This window comes from Globicephala melas, chromosome 6 (genome assembly GCF_963455315.2).
Source record: "Globicephala melas chromosome 6, mGloMel1.2, whole genome shotgun sequence".
Taxonomy (NCBI): Eukaryota; Metazoa; Chordata; class Mammalia; order Artiodactyla; family Delphinidae; genus Globicephala; species Globicephala melas.
Genome location: NC_083319.1, coordinates 110,440,805 through 110,459,344, shown reverse-complemented (window position 1 = coordinate 110,459,344; position 18,540 = coordinate 110,440,805). Strand labels below are relative to the sequence as shown.

General features: G+C 42.4%; 1 protein-coding gene across 3 annotated transcripts in view; it reads left to right on the top strand.

The window, feature by feature from the left end:
- The window catches only part of GALNTL6 (polypeptide N-acetylgalactosaminyltransferase like 6), a 1,150,777-nt gene that overhangs the window by 383,437 nt on the left and 748,800 nt on the right, over nt 1-18,540 (top strand). For 2 of the 3 annotated variants that reach the window (XR_009564434.1, XM_030879235.2), the window contains exon 2: nt 8,486-8,594. Coding sequence is in view for 2 of the 3 variants with exons in the window: in XM_030879235.2 (XP_030735095.1) it covers nt 8,486-8,594 (109 nt within the window). In the remaining variant the exon portion in view is untranslated. Of the gene's footprint in view, nt 1-8,485; nt 8,680-18,540 lie in introns of all 3 variants that reach the window. The other variant, XM_060301350.1, reaches the window with a different exon arrangement.

Below are 18,540 nucleotides of genomic sequence, written 5' to 3'. Positions count from 1 at the left end.
CAAAAACAAAGAACAAAATACACTTCCCTCCCAGTAACTCTCAGCCATTTACAAAAAGATCATGTCAGTTCCCCTGTCTGCTTTCTCGATGCCTCTGGTGCTTCCCTGCCATTTTCATGGGGTTTCTGGAGATAGCAAAGATTAACGCTTGCAGTCAATCGGCTCTTGTATTAACCAGCTGCTACGGATTCTCAGCATTACATAGATCAAAAGAAGGGAAATAGAATGTGCCTGGTCATGTTGGAGGAGGGCGGGGAGAGGTCATGACCTCTGATTAACCCCTAGCTTGGGCCAGGCAACCAGAGGCTCCTCCCCTCGCGTGTCCGGGAACGCACGCCCTGCGCGCCCTGCCTACTCTCCGCGTCGGGAGGTTTTTCAGGAACGCAGCCTTCAGAGAGCAAAGCGGCGTGGGGACCACCTGATTGGATAGTGACCGAGCCCCTTAAGGCCTCTAGGTAAACTTCTGAGACTCACCGGGCGGGCGAGTGCAGAGGGCGGCTTGTTTTGGGGCCGCTGGGGATAAGCCTGCTGTGTAAGTTCTCTTGTTTGTTACACGCGCCCCCGCCCATCTGGAGGGCCTGCCTCTTTCTCGGTGGGTCTCTCCTTGCTGTCCGTGTAGGGGGCTGGCTTGTGCACTAACAATTGGGGAGCCCTCCAAGAAGCGGGCCTTGAGAAGGAGATGCCCACAGGGGAGACCCCGAGTTGTCCGTCGCCCTCTGTGGGAGGAGGGGTGTCTTAAATGTTGGATGCTGTGGACGCCCTGAAGACGCCACCTGGTCCAAGGCGGCTACCTGAACTGCTTGCTGTAGGGCCCAGCTTCCCAGACGGGAGAGAAATGGTCCCCTCAGGGGGCTGACCTCTGCTCCACAGATGCCGACTAGAGGCTGAAAGGAGGGCCGAGCCCCGGGAGGAGTCGCGGAGTCCCCTGCTCTGCTGGTGGCAGGCGAGGGGGAGCGATGCTGAGCTGGGGACTGCAGTCGGCTGTTTGCAAAACGAGGCTGCAGGCCGGCGGATGAAGATCCAGCGCTTGTGACATCCTGGTTGGGACGCCAAGAGGTGGGACCCCGGGAAGTTGATGAGGATGAAGAGGACATTGTGGTGATTGATGGTAGAACAGATGAAAGCACCTTGCCATCCACCCCTCATACAAAGGACAGCAAAAGCACCTCAAGGGCAGCCCCAGCCAGCGGGCAGCCCCCAGCTCAGGAAACGTTCCTGAGGGGAGAATATACCACTGCCGAGATTATTGATGCAGCTTCCGAGTTCCAGCAAAAGGCCAGAGAAAGCATCCGGGAGAGGTTAGTGCGGCTACGGGATGGGGCGGGCAGAGGAAATGAGCATTATCCCCCCCCCCCACACACACACACCTTGCCCTCCAGCAGCACCGGCATGGCGCTGGGGGTTCCAGGTGCTTATAGGTTGGTTTATTCTAGCTGTTGGGAGGCTTGGGACCCTGGAAATCTAGAGAGGAGGTGCAGCGAATTCTTAGGTAGTTGGAAATGAAACAGGCCAACTACCCCCGGTCTTGGAAGGCTGCCCCATTTACTGCAGGAGTGAAAGCCGAGACACTCCTGCCCGCCCCAGCGCTGGGTATGGGACGAGAGGTCCACTCTGAGCTCAGCTGTGAGACATGTTACTTAAGATGCTGGGTAGTCCATCGCCCATTGCTAATCTGGGGGAAACGGGCAAATCCTGCGAATGGGTACAGGCTGTGGGAGAGACCCGAGAGAGACAGAGAGAGCTTGAAAAGCTACAAGGCTATTCCAACAGTGAAAATAACCCAGAAGCAAAGGTGGTTTGACCTCAGTGCTGCCCGGGGCCCACCTGACAAGATAGACCAGCCTGTGGAAACATTTAAAACCTGAGCAGCAGTTCAGACTTGCCCCACCGCCCCTCTCATCCCTGACGGGCCACCTGCTCCAGCAGAGGCCTCAGAGATACAGCCCTATTCGGGGTCCGTGCCTGCCACACCCCCGGTATAGGACGGGGGCCAACATCACCTCCAGGTGAGGGCCATCGGGGGGTGATCAGAGGCCTCACGTTGAGCTCACTAGTCATTGGTCCCCAGAAATAAACAACAGCTGACGGCTCTGGTTGCTACTGGAACTGAATGTGCTCTATTCCAGAACAATTGATGGTTAAAGAGGACAGTTGTGTCAGGAAGGTAGGAAGGTCCCTGTGACAGTGCAAATTGGGCGTTCTCCACCACGAGATTACCAAGTTTTAATCTCTCCGATACCAAAGAGCAAATTGGGTGTTGATCTCCTAGGAGGTCAAACTCTGCAAACCCTTAATGGTGAAATTGGCCTCAGGTTAGGGTAATCACATCAGTGCTGAGGGGAAACAGCTGGGAACCAGTAAGTCTACCACTCCTTGAAGCGCGGTAACTGTCGAACCACATTAACTGCCTGGGAGCCTAAGGAAATAGGAGAAACTAAGAACTGCACAGAGTGGGTATCGTTCTCCCTGCCCGCAGTGCTTTCCACAGCCCCGTAAGGCCAGTAAAAAAAAAAAGCCAGATGGCCCCTGGCAGATGACGCCGCACTAGGAGAAATGAGCAAGGTGGGCCGCATCACTGCCCCCCTCTAAGATGCCTTGGCCATGGCCCTAGGAGTGCACCATGCTGAGCTGGACTTAACAAATGCTTTCTTCAGTCCACCCCTGGCCAGAGTCAAGCGATCAGTTTACCTTCACGTGGGAGGGACAGCAGTGGAACCTTCCAGTGCCGCCCGGAAGCTGCTGCACAGCCCACGCAGGTCATGGTGTTGTTGAATAGGGTACCACTGCTCCCCGCTTACAAAATCAAACTCACAAATGTTCCTAGAAGGGAAAGTTGTCTTTAATCAGAGTGCTGACAATCTGGGGAAGTGGTGAACTCTGTGTCCCCCCAAAACACCTCTGAGAGTCTGCTCGCCATGGAAGTTTTAAAGGGATGGAGGGGAGTAATCTCGGTTAATCACTGAGATGGGGGGTCAGGGTCATCGCCGTCCCCCACTGTGTGCGGGCTCGTGGAATCCTCGTCATCTTCCTCTAGATGTTCTCTTGCGCCCACGGTTTGTTCGCGACATTATGGGAGGAGATGCTAGGGAAGAGATCTAGTCACCTGTTAATTACTGATTCTTCATTTCCACGTCTTTGCCTACACTTGTACGTTCTTTCTGTAGATCAAAGTATCGTGTGATCAAAAGACTTGAAAAGGGCGCCTGGGCTGGAGATGAGTAGAGCATGGGGTGCCTGGTGAAAAGTTAGTCACAATACAGCTCTGCTGAAGTGACAAGAAAAGGGGCTTCCTGCTGAGGGCGGTTTCCTACAAAGAGCTGCTTACAGTGGGCCGGTAGCCCGAGACCTGTCCCTGTGTCCTTCCCACATCAGCAAAATGGGCCCGACACACTGATGATACAGTGTTAACACGTGAAGACTAGCCTCTGCTTCAGCGCACTGCAGACTTTGCCAGAACACCTGTGAGGGAGGGGCTGGGCAGTGAACCCGCAGACAATTCAAGGCACTGCGGTGACGGTTTGGGAATTGCTTGTTCGGGTAAGACATGCATTGTCTTAGCAGCTGTGTTTGAGAAAGTGCAACCTATCTGACCCCTGGAAGAGATGCCAGCCTTTGTAGGGGCTTGGGGAGGGCTTTTATTCCCCACCTGGCATAGTGTATGCATCCGTTTTACTACCTGGTAAAGAAAAGGCCTGTGTGGGACTGTGGATCAGGGCAGCAAGCGGCCGTTGAGAAGCCAAAATACCAGGGATGCAGATTAAAGCTCCGCGCATCTCCTGAGCGGAGCTGCCATTTGAGTTTGGTGGATCTGTGACTCCCGGAAGTATGGGTAGGACCCTGTGGCAGGAACAACAGGAGAAGAGAGTTCCCCTAGGATTTTGCTCCCAGTTCTGGAAGGGGGCAGAAGCCAAGCAGCCCTCCAGAGAGCAAAAGATCCTGGCAGTCTACCTCACACTTCTCCAGGTGGAGCATCCCAGGAGGAAACGGCATGTTGTAGTAGCTTCCCTGCCCATCAAGGGGTGCGTTGAGAAGACGTTCCATGGATCCCCGCAAACTCCCAGGGTGACGAAGTGGCAGCCTGTCTGCAGCAGAGAAGCCCCGGTCTGCCTGTCCACTGTCTCTAGAAATGCGGGTGCTCCTAGGTCCCGTAGAGCCTGTAGATCCTCCCAATGCCCCCTCCCCTATTTTTGTGGCGGTCCCTGCAGCCTGTAGAGAGGAAGTGGGGACATTTCCGCTGGAGCCTGGCATACAGATGGGTCTAGTCGGAGCAACCCAACCACAGGGGTTTCAGTTGCTCTTCAGCCCAACAATGACACCATCTAGGTGGAAACTGGAAGGGACTGCAGCAGCCGGTGGGCTAGACTCAGACCTGCTGAGCTGGGCATCACCCCTGAGCCCTGGCCGTTAACCCTTGGCCCCAACAGCTGGGCTGTTCTCTAGGGCTTGACCTGATGGTGTGGACAAGGGGAAGCCTAGGGGTGGGTGATCATGAATAAGCCCTTGGGGGCTCAGGACGTGCGGAGGGACTTTTATGTTCACCAGCAAGAACCTGAGGCCGTCGGCACTGTCTTCCACATCCTGGTCTGTGAGGGACTGACCCACTAGGCCATCAGGAGGCGATGGTCCAGCTCAGTATGAGCCCTAAAAACTGCCTTCAGGAGATGCATCAGATGGGCTGCACAGAAAGAGGGGCCACTCGGTGCCTATACGTGTCCCCATCCACCCCTTCCTGGGCAGTCCCCAAGGATGCCGAGTTGCCCTTGAAATACAGTGACTGCTTCATGCAGTAGCAGCGTGTCCTGTGTGTTCTAAACAACCCCAAGGCGGCTGCCAAAGGAGTCTGGGGCCATCCAGCGGAGGAGTTCCCGACAGTTGAGGGATTGGCAAGTTGATCGTATCGGTCCCCTCCGTCCAAGCGAGCATTTTAAACATGCCTCAGCTTGTGAGGACACTGTGTCTGGCTTAACCCGAACTTTCCCTTTTTCCACTCAAACCAGGCAATTGTTTTTCACCCATTAGGCAATTAGAGAAACTGAATGCCCTGTATGGACGCCATCGTCGGAGAGCGATCAGGGGTCACGTTCAAAGGTCATGATGTGCAAGACTGGGTAAAATAACATGGTATCGGATGGAGGTTCCTTCTCTCCTGTAACCCACAAGCAGCAGGATTGATAGAAGGGAGAAAATGGAATGTTAAAGCAGCAGGTTAAATTACTAACAAGTAAAACAGCGTAGCCGGGGGGACTAAGTTACCACTTCGGCTTTGCTACATGTGAGCAACCAATCAGTGGGGCCTGTTGCCCCATATTCCAGACTGGGGACCCCTGCCGAAGCACCCAGCACTGTAAAGGTACAGAAATGGTGGAAACACTGGGGGTCAGCATGCTGTGGGCCGAGAACACCAAGCCCCCTCACACCTGGGACAGGTGCGGCTCCTGGGATTTGCGATGGGATATCCCCCAGGGATGGGTGGGTTACCTCACACCCCTGGGTGAGGGGGAACCACTCAGTCTCCACTGGGACCCCATTGTCCTGCTGCCAGATGGGACCGTGGAAACGCACCACACCTGGGATGGAAGGTGCACCCTTGAGTGAGGGGAGAAGTTGGGGCCCTGGTCTGGCATCTGGCCCCCAGTCTATCTCCTCACGGCTAATAGTGCCCATCCCCTGGCCAGTGTGTGTGGTAAATGCACAACCAGGTCACGTTCCTGGAGAGCCAGAGGGCACGCTCTGTTTCCCAATGGAACCGCCCTTCGGCTGCAGGACATCATAGCTCACGCAGAAGCCCCGACTGCATTCACCTAGCAAGCTTTGAACGAAGCCAACAAGGCTGTCTTTACTGAATGCTGAAGTGCCTCTAATGAGGAGGGCTGTCCTCCCAGACAGGATGGCCTTGGACATTGTCCCTGCCTCACAAGGAAGGATCGTCCAGACAGTGCTGTGTGTTCACACCCGATGAGTCTGCTGATGTGTCATCTTTAACCAGTCACAGGAGGACACGAATGAAAGTCCTGCGTGATCAGACCCCAGCCTAGAGGACTCCATAAACCAGTGGTTCGAATCCCAGGGCTCTTGGTGGAAACAAATTGTTATGGTTTTGAGAATCATCTTGAACTGTGTCTTCTCTTGCCTGTACCTGTATTGCTGCAGAGGTCTCTGCCTGCAACGCAGTCAGATGGCCGCCTGGAGCCACCTCCAGGCTCAAAAGACCCCTTGCAGACCCGCTCAGGGCACACTGCAAAAGTGAGGTCACGTGAGATTGTAAGAGCCTGTCTCAAGGGGTGGGGTGTTGGAGGAGGTCACCAGGAGGTCATGGCAGCTGGTCCACCTGCCAGGTGGACCTGAGTGATGGGAGGCGCCTCACCCTTCCCCTGTCCTTGGAAGGGACATCTGCCACCCATTCCCAAGGTGGGAACCAGTTTCAAGGATGCAGACTTGAGAGAGTAAAGTGATGTTGAGACTGTCTGGGCTGAATAGTGACTTAACAGGGTCCCTGTTAAGGTCTCTTTATAAACTTTTAAGATTCAGGCATATGGGTGCAGAGATCAAGTTGCCTTGCAGGACAAGCCTCATGTGTAAGTTCCCTGCATATTAAACCCACCCCCTGCCCATCCGGAGGGTCTGCCTCTCTCCCTCTCTCCTTGCCCTCCATGTTTCGGGGTGGAGTAGGGGGCTGGCTTGTGAACCAACAGGTGATCAGAGAGAGCTTTGCATATTCAGAGTTTACACAAGAACATCTCCAGGTTTCATGGCAAAGTTTATTTTGAAATGATCTATTTTGATCTGAAGTGATGTTTATTATAAATTGGTGTTATCTAAATCTGTAAGATTTCTATGATTGCTCAGCACTGATCACTGGAAATCCATGGCTGAGACAAAACATGGGTTTTGTATTTTAAAGTTATTTGGTTATTTAAAACTTCCCATTCACAGCTGAGTTTGGGAAAATTTCTAATTAGAAAAGCAATATTGATCAGAAAAAAATGCATGAGGTTTTTTAGTATTGCTATTATAACCCCCAAATTGTTTTATTCCATTTTCTTCTATTTTTATATTTTCTGTTAACTTTTCCATCTTTTCTTTCTTGTCATCCTCCTTTAAAATTTTTTCCTTTTTATTCTTAATATTTTGTATAAACTCACCATCATCCTTTGTTTATTCCTCTGTCGTTTTCCTGAACTCACCACTATTATGAACAATTTTTTTAAAAAAATATACAGATAATAGTCACCTGATCTGGAAAATCTTTCTTCTGATTTAACTACCTTTTTAAATATTAAGTCCATTTTTATTCTTTCAAAACAAGTGGATCCTTTATAAGCTATAAAGATGGATCAAAGGTAGATAATTTTTTCATAAGCACAGTAGTTGTACTGTTTTAAAATAAGAAGTAAGACCTTTTATTTGCCTTGGAAAGGCTCTTAGGGTAAAATTTCCTCACTGAAATTATTCATCTTTTGTTTTAAATTGAAACTTTCAAAAGTGTTCTCTTTATTCTGTTGATGTTTTATTTATTTCCAAAGATGAACCAAATAAAAGGAAATGTGATGTGTGGTATGTGAATATGAAAACATTTATTTTACATTATTTTGACTGTTAAGATTGTGAAAATACATTTCATTCAAAACATTTTTTGTTTATGACCAAAATAAACACCATAAAGAGAGAAGTAGCTTCAGCCATGCACACAGAAATCATTTTCAAGGTGACATTAGAATATATTGAATTTTACTAAAGCATAAAACCTATTGTGACTACAGTTGTTGACTTTGTGATAATTTCAACTATAAGCATAACCACACACCATCATTTGACAGAAATCTAGGTGGTAGGCAGTATTTAATACTTGTGAGGACCACAATGTTGGTCTTAATAGAACTGGCCCAAGTCCTGACTTGGCCCCTGTGGTTTCATTCAAGTTATTTTACTTCTCTGGGCCTTCGATTAATTAGCAGAAAAATGAAGGTTTACAACTGAAGACTATGTAAAGACTGAAGGATCTTCTATACACAGAGTATCCAGCTTAGTACCTGGGACACAGTGAGCATTCAATAAATGCTTGCTAATGTTGTCACCAGGCCATTCAAATATACTTGATCAAAACAAGTAAAATTGTACAAATCACAAACAAAAGTATTGCCATGATACAAAATCAGTACTACTACTATTTACACGTGGGGCAAGTGAAAACAGCCAGGCACTTCTGCTTGGACGAGGTGGTACACGAAATTATTAACGTCTCTGGGTGAAATCAAATTGGAAATGGTAGGTGCTGTGTGAGACACATGCTCTTATTTTTAAAACGGAGAAAGGTTTTAAAATGTGTGTTCATCTGGTCACCAGCACCAGCTTCCTTTTCAGTAGACTGAGGAAGACCACTTATTCGAGTGTTCTTTGATCGCCTGTGATGTGCGTGGCTGTGTTTACCTGCCGTGCGAAAGGAAGTGCCTCGTTTTTATGCTCTGAACACTTTCCTTTTCCACAGACGTTTCCACTGGGCCTGGGAGACGGGCAACTCTATGCATGGACAGATGGTTTAAGAAGGAAGGACTGGCATGACTATGGGAGCATTCAGAAAGAGGCTATGCGCTCAGGTATGGAGTTCAGTGTACCCCAAAGTGCTACTTTGCTTTGTCACTTACAGGATCTCTCATTGGTGTTTCTTCTGCACCCAGTAAGGTAGGTTTCATGGGGACATTGGAGGTCAACTCTGGGCAGAACCAAAACAATTTCAAATTTCAGAGGGAGAAAAAAATAATGAATACCGTTTATAATATGAGCTGAACAGAGGTCATTTGAGTTTTAGAAATCTGCCGTGCTTTATACTTCCAGAGTGTCTTTCAGTCATTTCTGGGGGTATCTTGGATTTATTCATGAGACTTGACTCGGAACACATGTTATCTTGAGCTAGATTCGCTCCTTAGGGCTGTGGTGTATCTAACTGGCTGGGCCAAGGATGGAAGGAGGACCGCAGTTCTAGACACTTGGCAGGTGGATCAGAAGAGCCAGGGACCTGAAGTAGGCCATACCTGGGCAAACGAACAGGCAGTTCAGTGGGATCCTCCAGTAGGTCTGCTATGCATAGCAGATTCTAGTCTTAGGCTAGGGACAGAGGAAACATTTTACTTCTTGGAAAAGTAACAGGAAAAATTATGTCCTCCTAGGAGGACTTAGGTTGTTGGAAACAGGGATTCAGAAGGGTATAGATGTAATAACCGAGTGAAGATAATAACCTTCACTGATGATAGGAAGTCCATATTCTATTATTCAACCAAAGGAGCTCTGTTGGGTTTTTTGTTTGTTTTTTTGTTTTGTTTTGGTTTTTGGTTTTTTTTTTGTCATGGTGAGGATATCACAGAAATTGAGAAGCTATGGTTTGGTAAAGACATCTTAGCAACACGGAAATGGTGCATCCCAGGTCAAATCAGCAGCAGAATCACGAGTAGCCGCAGGCTGAGGTTCTCCTGGCCAGCCTTCCTCCTGACTTCTCTCCCCAGGAAGACAGGAGTGAGATATTCAGATAGTTATGACAGTGTTCAGGGCTTTGGTTGTTCTCAGCTCTGGATCAGGTGTGCTTGACTTAATTAGAGTCTTCCATTTTCTTCTTTCCTTCCTTTCCTCCAAATAAGACTGTCCCCTACCCCCCTGCTTGTCGTAAGAATGTTCCGTGTCCCTCAGAGCATCAACCTCTTCCATATGACATCGTCCCCCCAACCTTGGCATGACTCCGTGAACAGCGACAAAGGCAAGCTCCTTACCAGAACCCTTACGTTTCCAGTCCTCTGATCTTCTTTCTCTGTTTGCTTGATCAGCCCTGTATTCAGCCAACCATCTGTTTCTTTTTTTAACCACAAGATGCTGAAAGTCTGGGGAGATGTTCTCATAATCTAACCACAAGTTAGTAATAATAATACAAATAGTAGTAATTGAATAGATGTTTTGTACTAGGGGCTTTGCATATGTTTTTTATTTAAATTTCACAATAACTTTGATAGATAGGTATTATAATCCCCAATTTGTAGAAAGAAAAAAGGAAAGAAAAAGAAATGAGTTCTTAAGAATTCATGAAATACTATCTAAGGTCAAACAGCCAATAATTTGTAGAGAGAGATTAAAAGGTTGTCTTATGCTCCATTACACCCCACTATCAGACATCAAATGATAATATTTGGGCAAAATGAAGTAATGGCAAGAGAACATACGGGAGAGAGACACACCTGGGTTCATATCCTAGCTTTTCTGTGTAAGTGGCAAGTCAGTTTGTCTGTCTGATGTTCTACTTTGCAGAATTGCTATAAGAATTAAAGATACTATAAAGTAATTGGCCAATTATTTGCACATATTATGAACTCCACCAGTGATAACTGTAATTATTTTTCCATCTAAGTTACTTTCACTTGATTTGATGTGCCTATCCTTTGCTTGTGCCAGTGAGTTTTGGACACAAAATCCAACACTTCACATTTATTTCTGCTACGTACTACCCTTTCTGCCTCCTGGAAAAATGTACCTTTAATTTTCTCATCAGAGCTCAGGGCAAGGGAAATTGACCTACAAAGAAAATTGGTGATGAAACAAGTTTCGTGAAGAACAAATTTTGTGTGCAATTAAAATACTTTTAAATGCTAGTATGTATGATTCACTGGAAGATACATGAAAAGTGCAATAGACTATACTTTATCATTTTAAAAAAATACCGTAGAATATAACCTAAATAAAATATGCACACACAAACACACATGCAGTTATAAAGTCAAAATAAGAGAAACATCTCTGTTCCCAATAAGCAGGCCAAGAAAAAGGGTCATTGGTACTATTCTGTCTCCTCCAAGTCTTGAAATTTGTGTTCACTCTTACTTTTCTCTGTAATTTCTTATGTCTAAACAAATATTGTTGCATTTTGCCTATGTTTGGACTTTATCTAAACATTGAATCATATAGTATGGCTTCTTTCATTCAAAATTATTTTTGAGATCCATTCTTGTGTGTGCACTTCTAGTTGATTGGTTGTAACTGTTGTTTAATTTTCTTTATTTTTTATATAAACTTTTCAAATCTTTAAACTCCTAGGTTTTTTAAAACATGTATTATGACAGTGGTCTCATTGTACCATTCTATCCCCTCCCTTCACCCGAACTAAATATAAAATCATTTTTACCAGTAAAGCACATAACTTTTAATGAAATGGGTGAACTCCAAAATGGAAATTATAAGACTTCAAAAGATTATTTTTTTTTCCCCACCACCATCCTCCCCCCACCCCCCCGCTTTCCCCCTTGGTGTCCATACATTTGTTCTCTACATCTGTGTCTCTATTTCTGCCTTGCAAACCAGTTCATCTGTACCATTTTTCTAGGTTCCACATAATATGCGTTAACGTACAATATTTGTTTTTCTCTTTCTGACTTACTTCCCTCTGTATGACAGTCACTAGGTCCATGAACGTCTCTACAAATAACCCAATTTCGTTGCTTTTTATGGCTGAGTAATACTCCATTGTATATATGTACCACATCTTCTTTATCCATTCGTCTGTCCATGGGCATTTAGGTTGCTTCCGTGACCTGGCTATTGTAAATAGTGCTGCAATGAACACGGGGGTGCATGTGTCTTTTTGAATTATGGTTTTCTCTGGGTGTATGTCCTGTTGTTTAATTTTCCACAATGGTTTCCACTTTGTAAACATTCTGAGAGTTCCCAGGTTTGGGTTATGTATGACGCTGCTCTAAGTGTTTTTGCGCATGGTTCTGGGATAGAGACAATATTTTCTTAGGGTCCATATTTAATAGTAGAATTTGCACGTCTGAGGAATGCATGTTTCAGTTATATTATGTGGTACGTGACAAACTGTTTTTCAAAGTTGATATGCTGATTTCACTCCAATCAGTAATGGATGGAATTCCCATTGCTCTGCATCCTGTCAACACTTAATATTACTGTCTGATTTTTCATTTTTCTCAATTTTGTAGTATGAAATAATTACTCATTGTCACATAAATTTGCATATTACTAATTTTAATGTAGTTGATCTCTTATTTATGCTTGTGGGCCATTTGTGCCTTCTCTTAGGTAAAAGTCCTATTCATTTCTATTTCCAGTTTTTTGATTTCTTTTTCTTATCCACAGAGTGCTCTTAATTTTTTTGAATAGTATCCTTCATCAGTTGTACATGGTGAAAATATCTTATCCCACATTTTGTATATTTTTTTTAAAAACTCTGTATATTGCCTAATGAGTAGAAGTTCTTTTGTTTTAGTCAAATTTACAAATAATTTTTAAAGGATAGGCTTAATTGCTGTTCTACATTGTCTTTTTAAGCTTGAGAATTTTACCTTTTACATTTAGGTCTTAAATGCAGCTCATCTTGATTTTTATATCATGTGAGGTAGGGGCCCAATATTTCTTTGGGTTTTACCTAGTTAGATATCCAATCAACAGCACCATTTATTAGAAAATGTATCTTTTCCCACATCGATCAGCAGTGTTGACTCTATTATAAAAAGTTTCCGTATTTGTGTGTTCTCATTCTGGTTTCTCAGTTCTGTTCCGTGAGTGAAAAACTTTGAGCTAATGAAATAATATCTTATGTATTATATCTTTATAACAATTGTGGATATCTGGTAAAGTTCATTCTGCTTTCTTTGCTTTTCTTCTTGGGAATGTTTTGCCAATCTTTTTTTTTTTTTTTTTTTTTTTTTTTGGCGGTACGCGAGCCTCTCACTGTTGTGGCCTCTCCTGTTGCGGAGCTCAGGCTCAGCGGCCATGGCTCACGGGCCCAGCCGCATGTGGGATCTTCCCTGACTGGGGCACGAACCCGTGTCCCCTGAATCGGCAGGCAGACTCTCAATCACTGTGCCACCAGGGAAACCCCGCCAATCTTAACATTAGGATTTTCTTTAAACTTTTAGATTCAACTTGTCAGACTTCATGCACAATATGCACATACACCCAGAATATTGGAATTTTAGAATTGTATTAAGTCTGTTGATAAATTAGGGAATAATTTACATTTTTTCCAATATTAAATTATTCATTCCATGGTATATCATTATATTTCTTGGTGCTTATTTGTTGTCTTTAGGGGTGTGTTTGTAATTTGATTCTCAGACATCTTCAGTGTTATTCCTAGAAAACTAACATTATATGGGTATTGAGCATGTTGTTGATCTTATTGAAGTTCTGAACTATTTGTAGCTGGTATAGAGAAAGGTTAATCATTTTTAAATATAGACCCAAATTTAGAAAACATTCTAAACTCTTTTATGAATTATAATCATTTACCCATAAGTTATTTTGGATTGTTAGTGTAGATACTCACAATATCTATAAGTAGTGACAGTGTTTAAAATTTTTTCCATCCTAGACCTTATAATTTTAGTTATTTTTACTCTGTTTCTGCACTGGCTAGGAACTCGAGTATCATGTTGTCCAGTGGGTATTGGTGGCTGCTTTTGGTTTGTTAAGCTTCTGACAATAGCAAATTAGATATTTGTGTTAGCATTTAATCTACCTAATGAAAATGTACTGTACACTGTTCACTAGGCCTTCTGGATATGACTTTCTGAGAGTTTTACTTTTTTTACACCTAAATGAATGTTGATTTTAATCAAAATTTTTTTTGTTTGCATGTATTGAAATAAGATCTATTTTCTTCTGAGTATGTTGTAGCTATTGATTTCTAATAGAAATCAAACTTTGAAATTACGGGCTAAATCTGACTTTTTATTACTGGATTTAGTTTGCTACTATTTTAGCAATTTCACATCTTTACTCATGAGTGAATATTGGCCATGAATTTTTCTTTCTCATAGAATCCTTGTCAAGTTTTGGTAACAATGTAATGATGGTTTCATCAAATGACTCGACTAATACCTCTCATCTTTCTACACTTTGTAATTGCTTGTGGTATATTAGAATTATTTATTTACTAAGACTTCATGATCCTCTTGTGGGTGAAGATTATCTGGACTGGACTTCTCTTGGAGCAAAGATTTTTCATTCCTGGGTTAAAATGTTCCTATTTATTAACACATTTATTCATAACATCCTCTTATTAAAGTGTTATAATGTCTGTCATGCTTAAATTTATGTTGCTTTTTCTTTCAAATATCATTTGTCATTTTTCCTTAACTTATTACACTAGGAAATTGTCAATTTTATTAATTATGTCAAAAACCAATTTTTGACATAGTTCATCTTATCTATTGTGTTTTTCTCATTGATTTACATTCATATTTATTACTTCTTTTCTTTGACTTTTACTATATTTTTCTAAATTAGAAAATTAGATTCATACTTCCTTAATTTCAGCCTTCTTCTGTTGTAGAATAAGCTTCTAGGACTCTAAATTTCTTTCCAAGCACTGCTTTAAGTACGTCACACTGGTCTGTGGTTTGATGTTTTATATTTGTTTGTTATGTTTTAATTATATCATTTTGGTTATGTTTTCAAATGTCTGTCCTACTAAATAAACACTGAAAATATCTTAAAAATATGAAAATCCAGAAACTACTTCCTGATGAGATCTCAATAATCTTTATAAAAGTGTATTAGCATACTATACCAGATGCATTTTATCAAATGTCTTTGTTAGTGTTTTTATTGATGTTGTTAGTTTACGTTTTGTTTTGACAGTTACATCTTTGTGGCATATTTGATAATTTTTGAAATATCAGGTATTTTAAGTAATCATTTTTATATAAGCAGGTGGAATATGGGGGAAAGGAGGTAGTTGAGTTATGAGGAAATGGTGAAGATGCTTCCACCTTTGAGAAAAATGGAGAGTTGTTTTTTTCTTTTCTTAATTAATTTTTATTGGAGTTTAGTTGCTTTACAATGTTGGGTTACTTTCTTGCTTTACAGCAAAGTGAATCTGTCATACATATACATATATCCCCTCTTTTTTAGATTTCCTTCCCATTTAGGTCACCACAGAGCATTGAGTAGAGTTCCCTGTGCTCTACAGTAGGTTCTCATTAGTTATCTGTTTTATACATAGTAGTGTATATATGTCAGTCCCAATCTCCCAATTCATCCACTCCCCTTCCCCCTTGGTAACCATAAGTTTGTCCTCTACATCTGTGACTTTATTTCTGCTTTGAAAATAAATTCATCTCATTTGAACTTTGCAAATAAGTTCACCTGTACCATTTTTCTAGATTCCACATATAAGTGATATTGTACGATATTTGTTTTTCTCTTTCTGACTTACTTCACTCTGTATGACAATCTCTGGGTTCATCCACATCTCTGCAAATGGCACTACTTTGTTCCTTTTTATGGCTGAGTAATATTCCATTGTATATATGTACCACATCTTCTTTATCCATTCCTCTGTTTATGGACATTTAGGTTGCTTCCATGTCCTGGCTATTGTAAATAGTGCTGCAGTGAACATTGGGATGCATGCATCCTTTTGAATTATGGTTTTCTCTGGATATATGCCTAGGAGTGGGATTGCTGGGTCTTATGGTAGTTCTGTTTTTAGTTTTTTAAGGAACATCCATACTGTTCTCCATAGTGGCTGTACCAATTTACATTCCCACCAACAGTGTAGGAGGGTTTCCTTTTCTCCACACCCTCTTCAGCATTTATTGTTTGAAAACTTTTTGATGATGACTGTTCTCACAGGTGTGAGGTGGTAACTCATTGTACTTTTTGATTTACATTTCTCTAATAATTAGTGATGTTGAGCATCTTTTCATGTATTTGTTGGCCATCTGTATGTCTTTTTGGAGAAATGTCTATTTAGGTCTTCTGCCCAGTTTTTGATTGGGTGGTTTGGTTTTTTTGATATTGAGCTGCATGAGCTGTTTATATATTTTGGAGATTAATCCCTTATCATTTGCTTCATTTGCAAATGTTTCCTCCCATTCTGAGGGTTGTCTTTTGTTTATGGTTTCCTTTGCTGTGCAAAAGCTTTGAAGTTTCATTAGGTCGCATTTGTTTATTTTTGTTTTTATTTTCATTACTCTAGGTGGTGGGTCAAAAATATCTTGCTGTGATTTATGGCAAAGAGTGTTCTGCCTGTATTTTCCTCGAAGAGTTTTATAGTATCCAGTGTTATATTTAGGTCTTTAATCCATTTTGAGTTTATTTTTGTGTATGGTGTTAAGGAGTGTTCTAATTTCATTCTTTAACATGTAGCTGTCCAGTTTTCCCAGCACCACTTATTGAAGAGACTGTCTTTTCTCCATTGTATATTCTCGCCTCCTTTGTCATAGATTAGGTGGCCATAGGTGTGTGGGTTTATCTCTGGGCTTTCTCTCCTGTTCCATTGATCTATATTTCTGTTTTTGTGCCAGTACCGTACTGTCTTGATTACTGTAGCTTTGTGGTATAGTCTGAAGTCAGGGAGCCTGATTCCTCCAGCTCTGTTCTTCTTTCTCAAGATTGCTTTCTCTATTCGGGGTCTTTTGTGTTTCCATACAAAGTGTACAATTTTCTGCTCTAATTCTGTGAAAAATGCCCTTGGTAATTTGACAGGGATTGCATTGAACCTGTAGACTGCTTTAGGTTGAGAAAATGGAGAGTTCGTGCATGAAAAAATATACATAAAAGGAGCAGTTGAAGGATAGATTCCCAGACCTTAGGTGTAACTTAGAGTTCTTTTCTGGTACCTCTGTGCCCTTAGAGTTATAGTAAATTATAAGGATTTAAAAAAATTTGTTACAAGAATTCTAACTAATGTTTTTAAAAAAGCAGAGTTTCTATTATTTCATAATCTTTGGGGAGTAGCATTAACCAAACCAATTTACCCATAGATGAATAATATCCAACATTCCATTTCAGGTTCAGGAAGGCTTCCCAGAAAAGGTAAACAAATTTTCAAGATAAAGTCATATCCTGATATGAGATACAGTTGTGCTTTCATCCAAGTAATTTTCTGAATGCTCTTTCTCATTATTTCCTATGAACCCAGTCATATTTTAGGCATTTTTTCTAATCATATATCTTATATATGATCCCATTATATTTCATTTAGTTAGTTTCACATCATTTGAGAATTTATTGACATTAGATTTTGTCTCTTAACGGTTTAGCTCTCCTTTTGAGTTTTATTGTATCACAAAATTGATAAGCATGCTTGTTGAACAGTCATTCAAATTATTTATAAAAGTTGAATGGAAAGAACTGAAATACAGATTCTTTTGACATAATATGATAAAAGATAGTGTGTAAATTGATATTGACCCATTATCCAGTAAGCATTGGTATAATCATTATAGCAACTAAAGAGATATCCAGCTGACATCGCTCCATATACAAATTGTTTTAAATACCGTATATTTCTGAAATAAAGATAAACCCTGCCTATGGCATTTCCCTGAACTATGAACCTAATAACTTCTGCTGGATGTTGACAAGAAAATGCAATTAGTATAGGTAGCTGTTTCTTAATTAATATGTGATGTTCCTGAATCCTCATGACATAGTTTTGAAGTCATCCATCCAGAGTGATGCAGGGGTGTGTGTGCATGGGCACACTTGCACATGTGATTTGTGAAATCGTTAGTAAGACCCCTGATTTGTATTTGTAGAGAGCGCCTATTTATAGTTTTGAAATTTTAAGATTTTTCTTGTCCAGTCTTCTTTTTATTCTAACTCAGAGTTTCACTGTGTTTATCACTGTTTTTTTGGATTTCAGTATGTGTGAACTCAACATGAAAAAAGCTGTTTTCAACCTTTGTATTCTCTCTCTTTCTTTGAAATAGTTTATATCCTCATATAATCACAATCAATTCCTGCATCCCACTATGTGCCTCAGGAATCCTGTGAAATTATATTTAACTTCTCACTGTTTCCAATTGCTTAGTTGTACTTACAGGTTCGACTAGTCAAGGCTTTTACTATCTTGTCATTTTAATAATTTGTTCATTCACTTATTTGACAAATACTTCTAAATGTCACTGTATTTCAAATACTGCTTCAACGTCTGGAAGAAAAAGATGGAGAAAAATGAATTCCAGTGGCTGTTGTATAGGGAGAGCATAGTTGCAGGGGCTTTCACTCCCGCCATGACACCATGGTTGTCACAGTGCCATGACATGACCTGGTTATTGACACCATGGCTATTCGAATCCTGACCATTAATCTCTCTTGCCTAAACTATTTCAGTGGCCTCTTCACTGATCTCCCTGCCCCACTGTCAGCTCTTCAAGTTACAGCCAGAGCAATCTTCTAAAAATATATATCAGATCATTTCACTCCTCTGCTGCAAAGCATACAAGGCCCAGTCATCGTATCCAAAATGTACTCCAAGTCCCTTCCATGAGTATGAGATACGGCATGGTCCACCCCTGACCCAGGGCTCTGTCCTTCTCTCCTGCTGGTCGATGCGCAGTCTCTCCACTGGCCGTGTTGTCCTGTTTGTTTTCCCTCAAGGATGATAAATACCTTCCAGGACTTTTCACTTGCTGTTCCTGCTGCCTGGACCAAACACTTGTGTGTATCTTCACGGCCCACCCCCCCCCTTCCTTAAGGTCATGAGACAATATATCACCTGCTTTGATATGACTGCCAATCACCATGTTATCATAG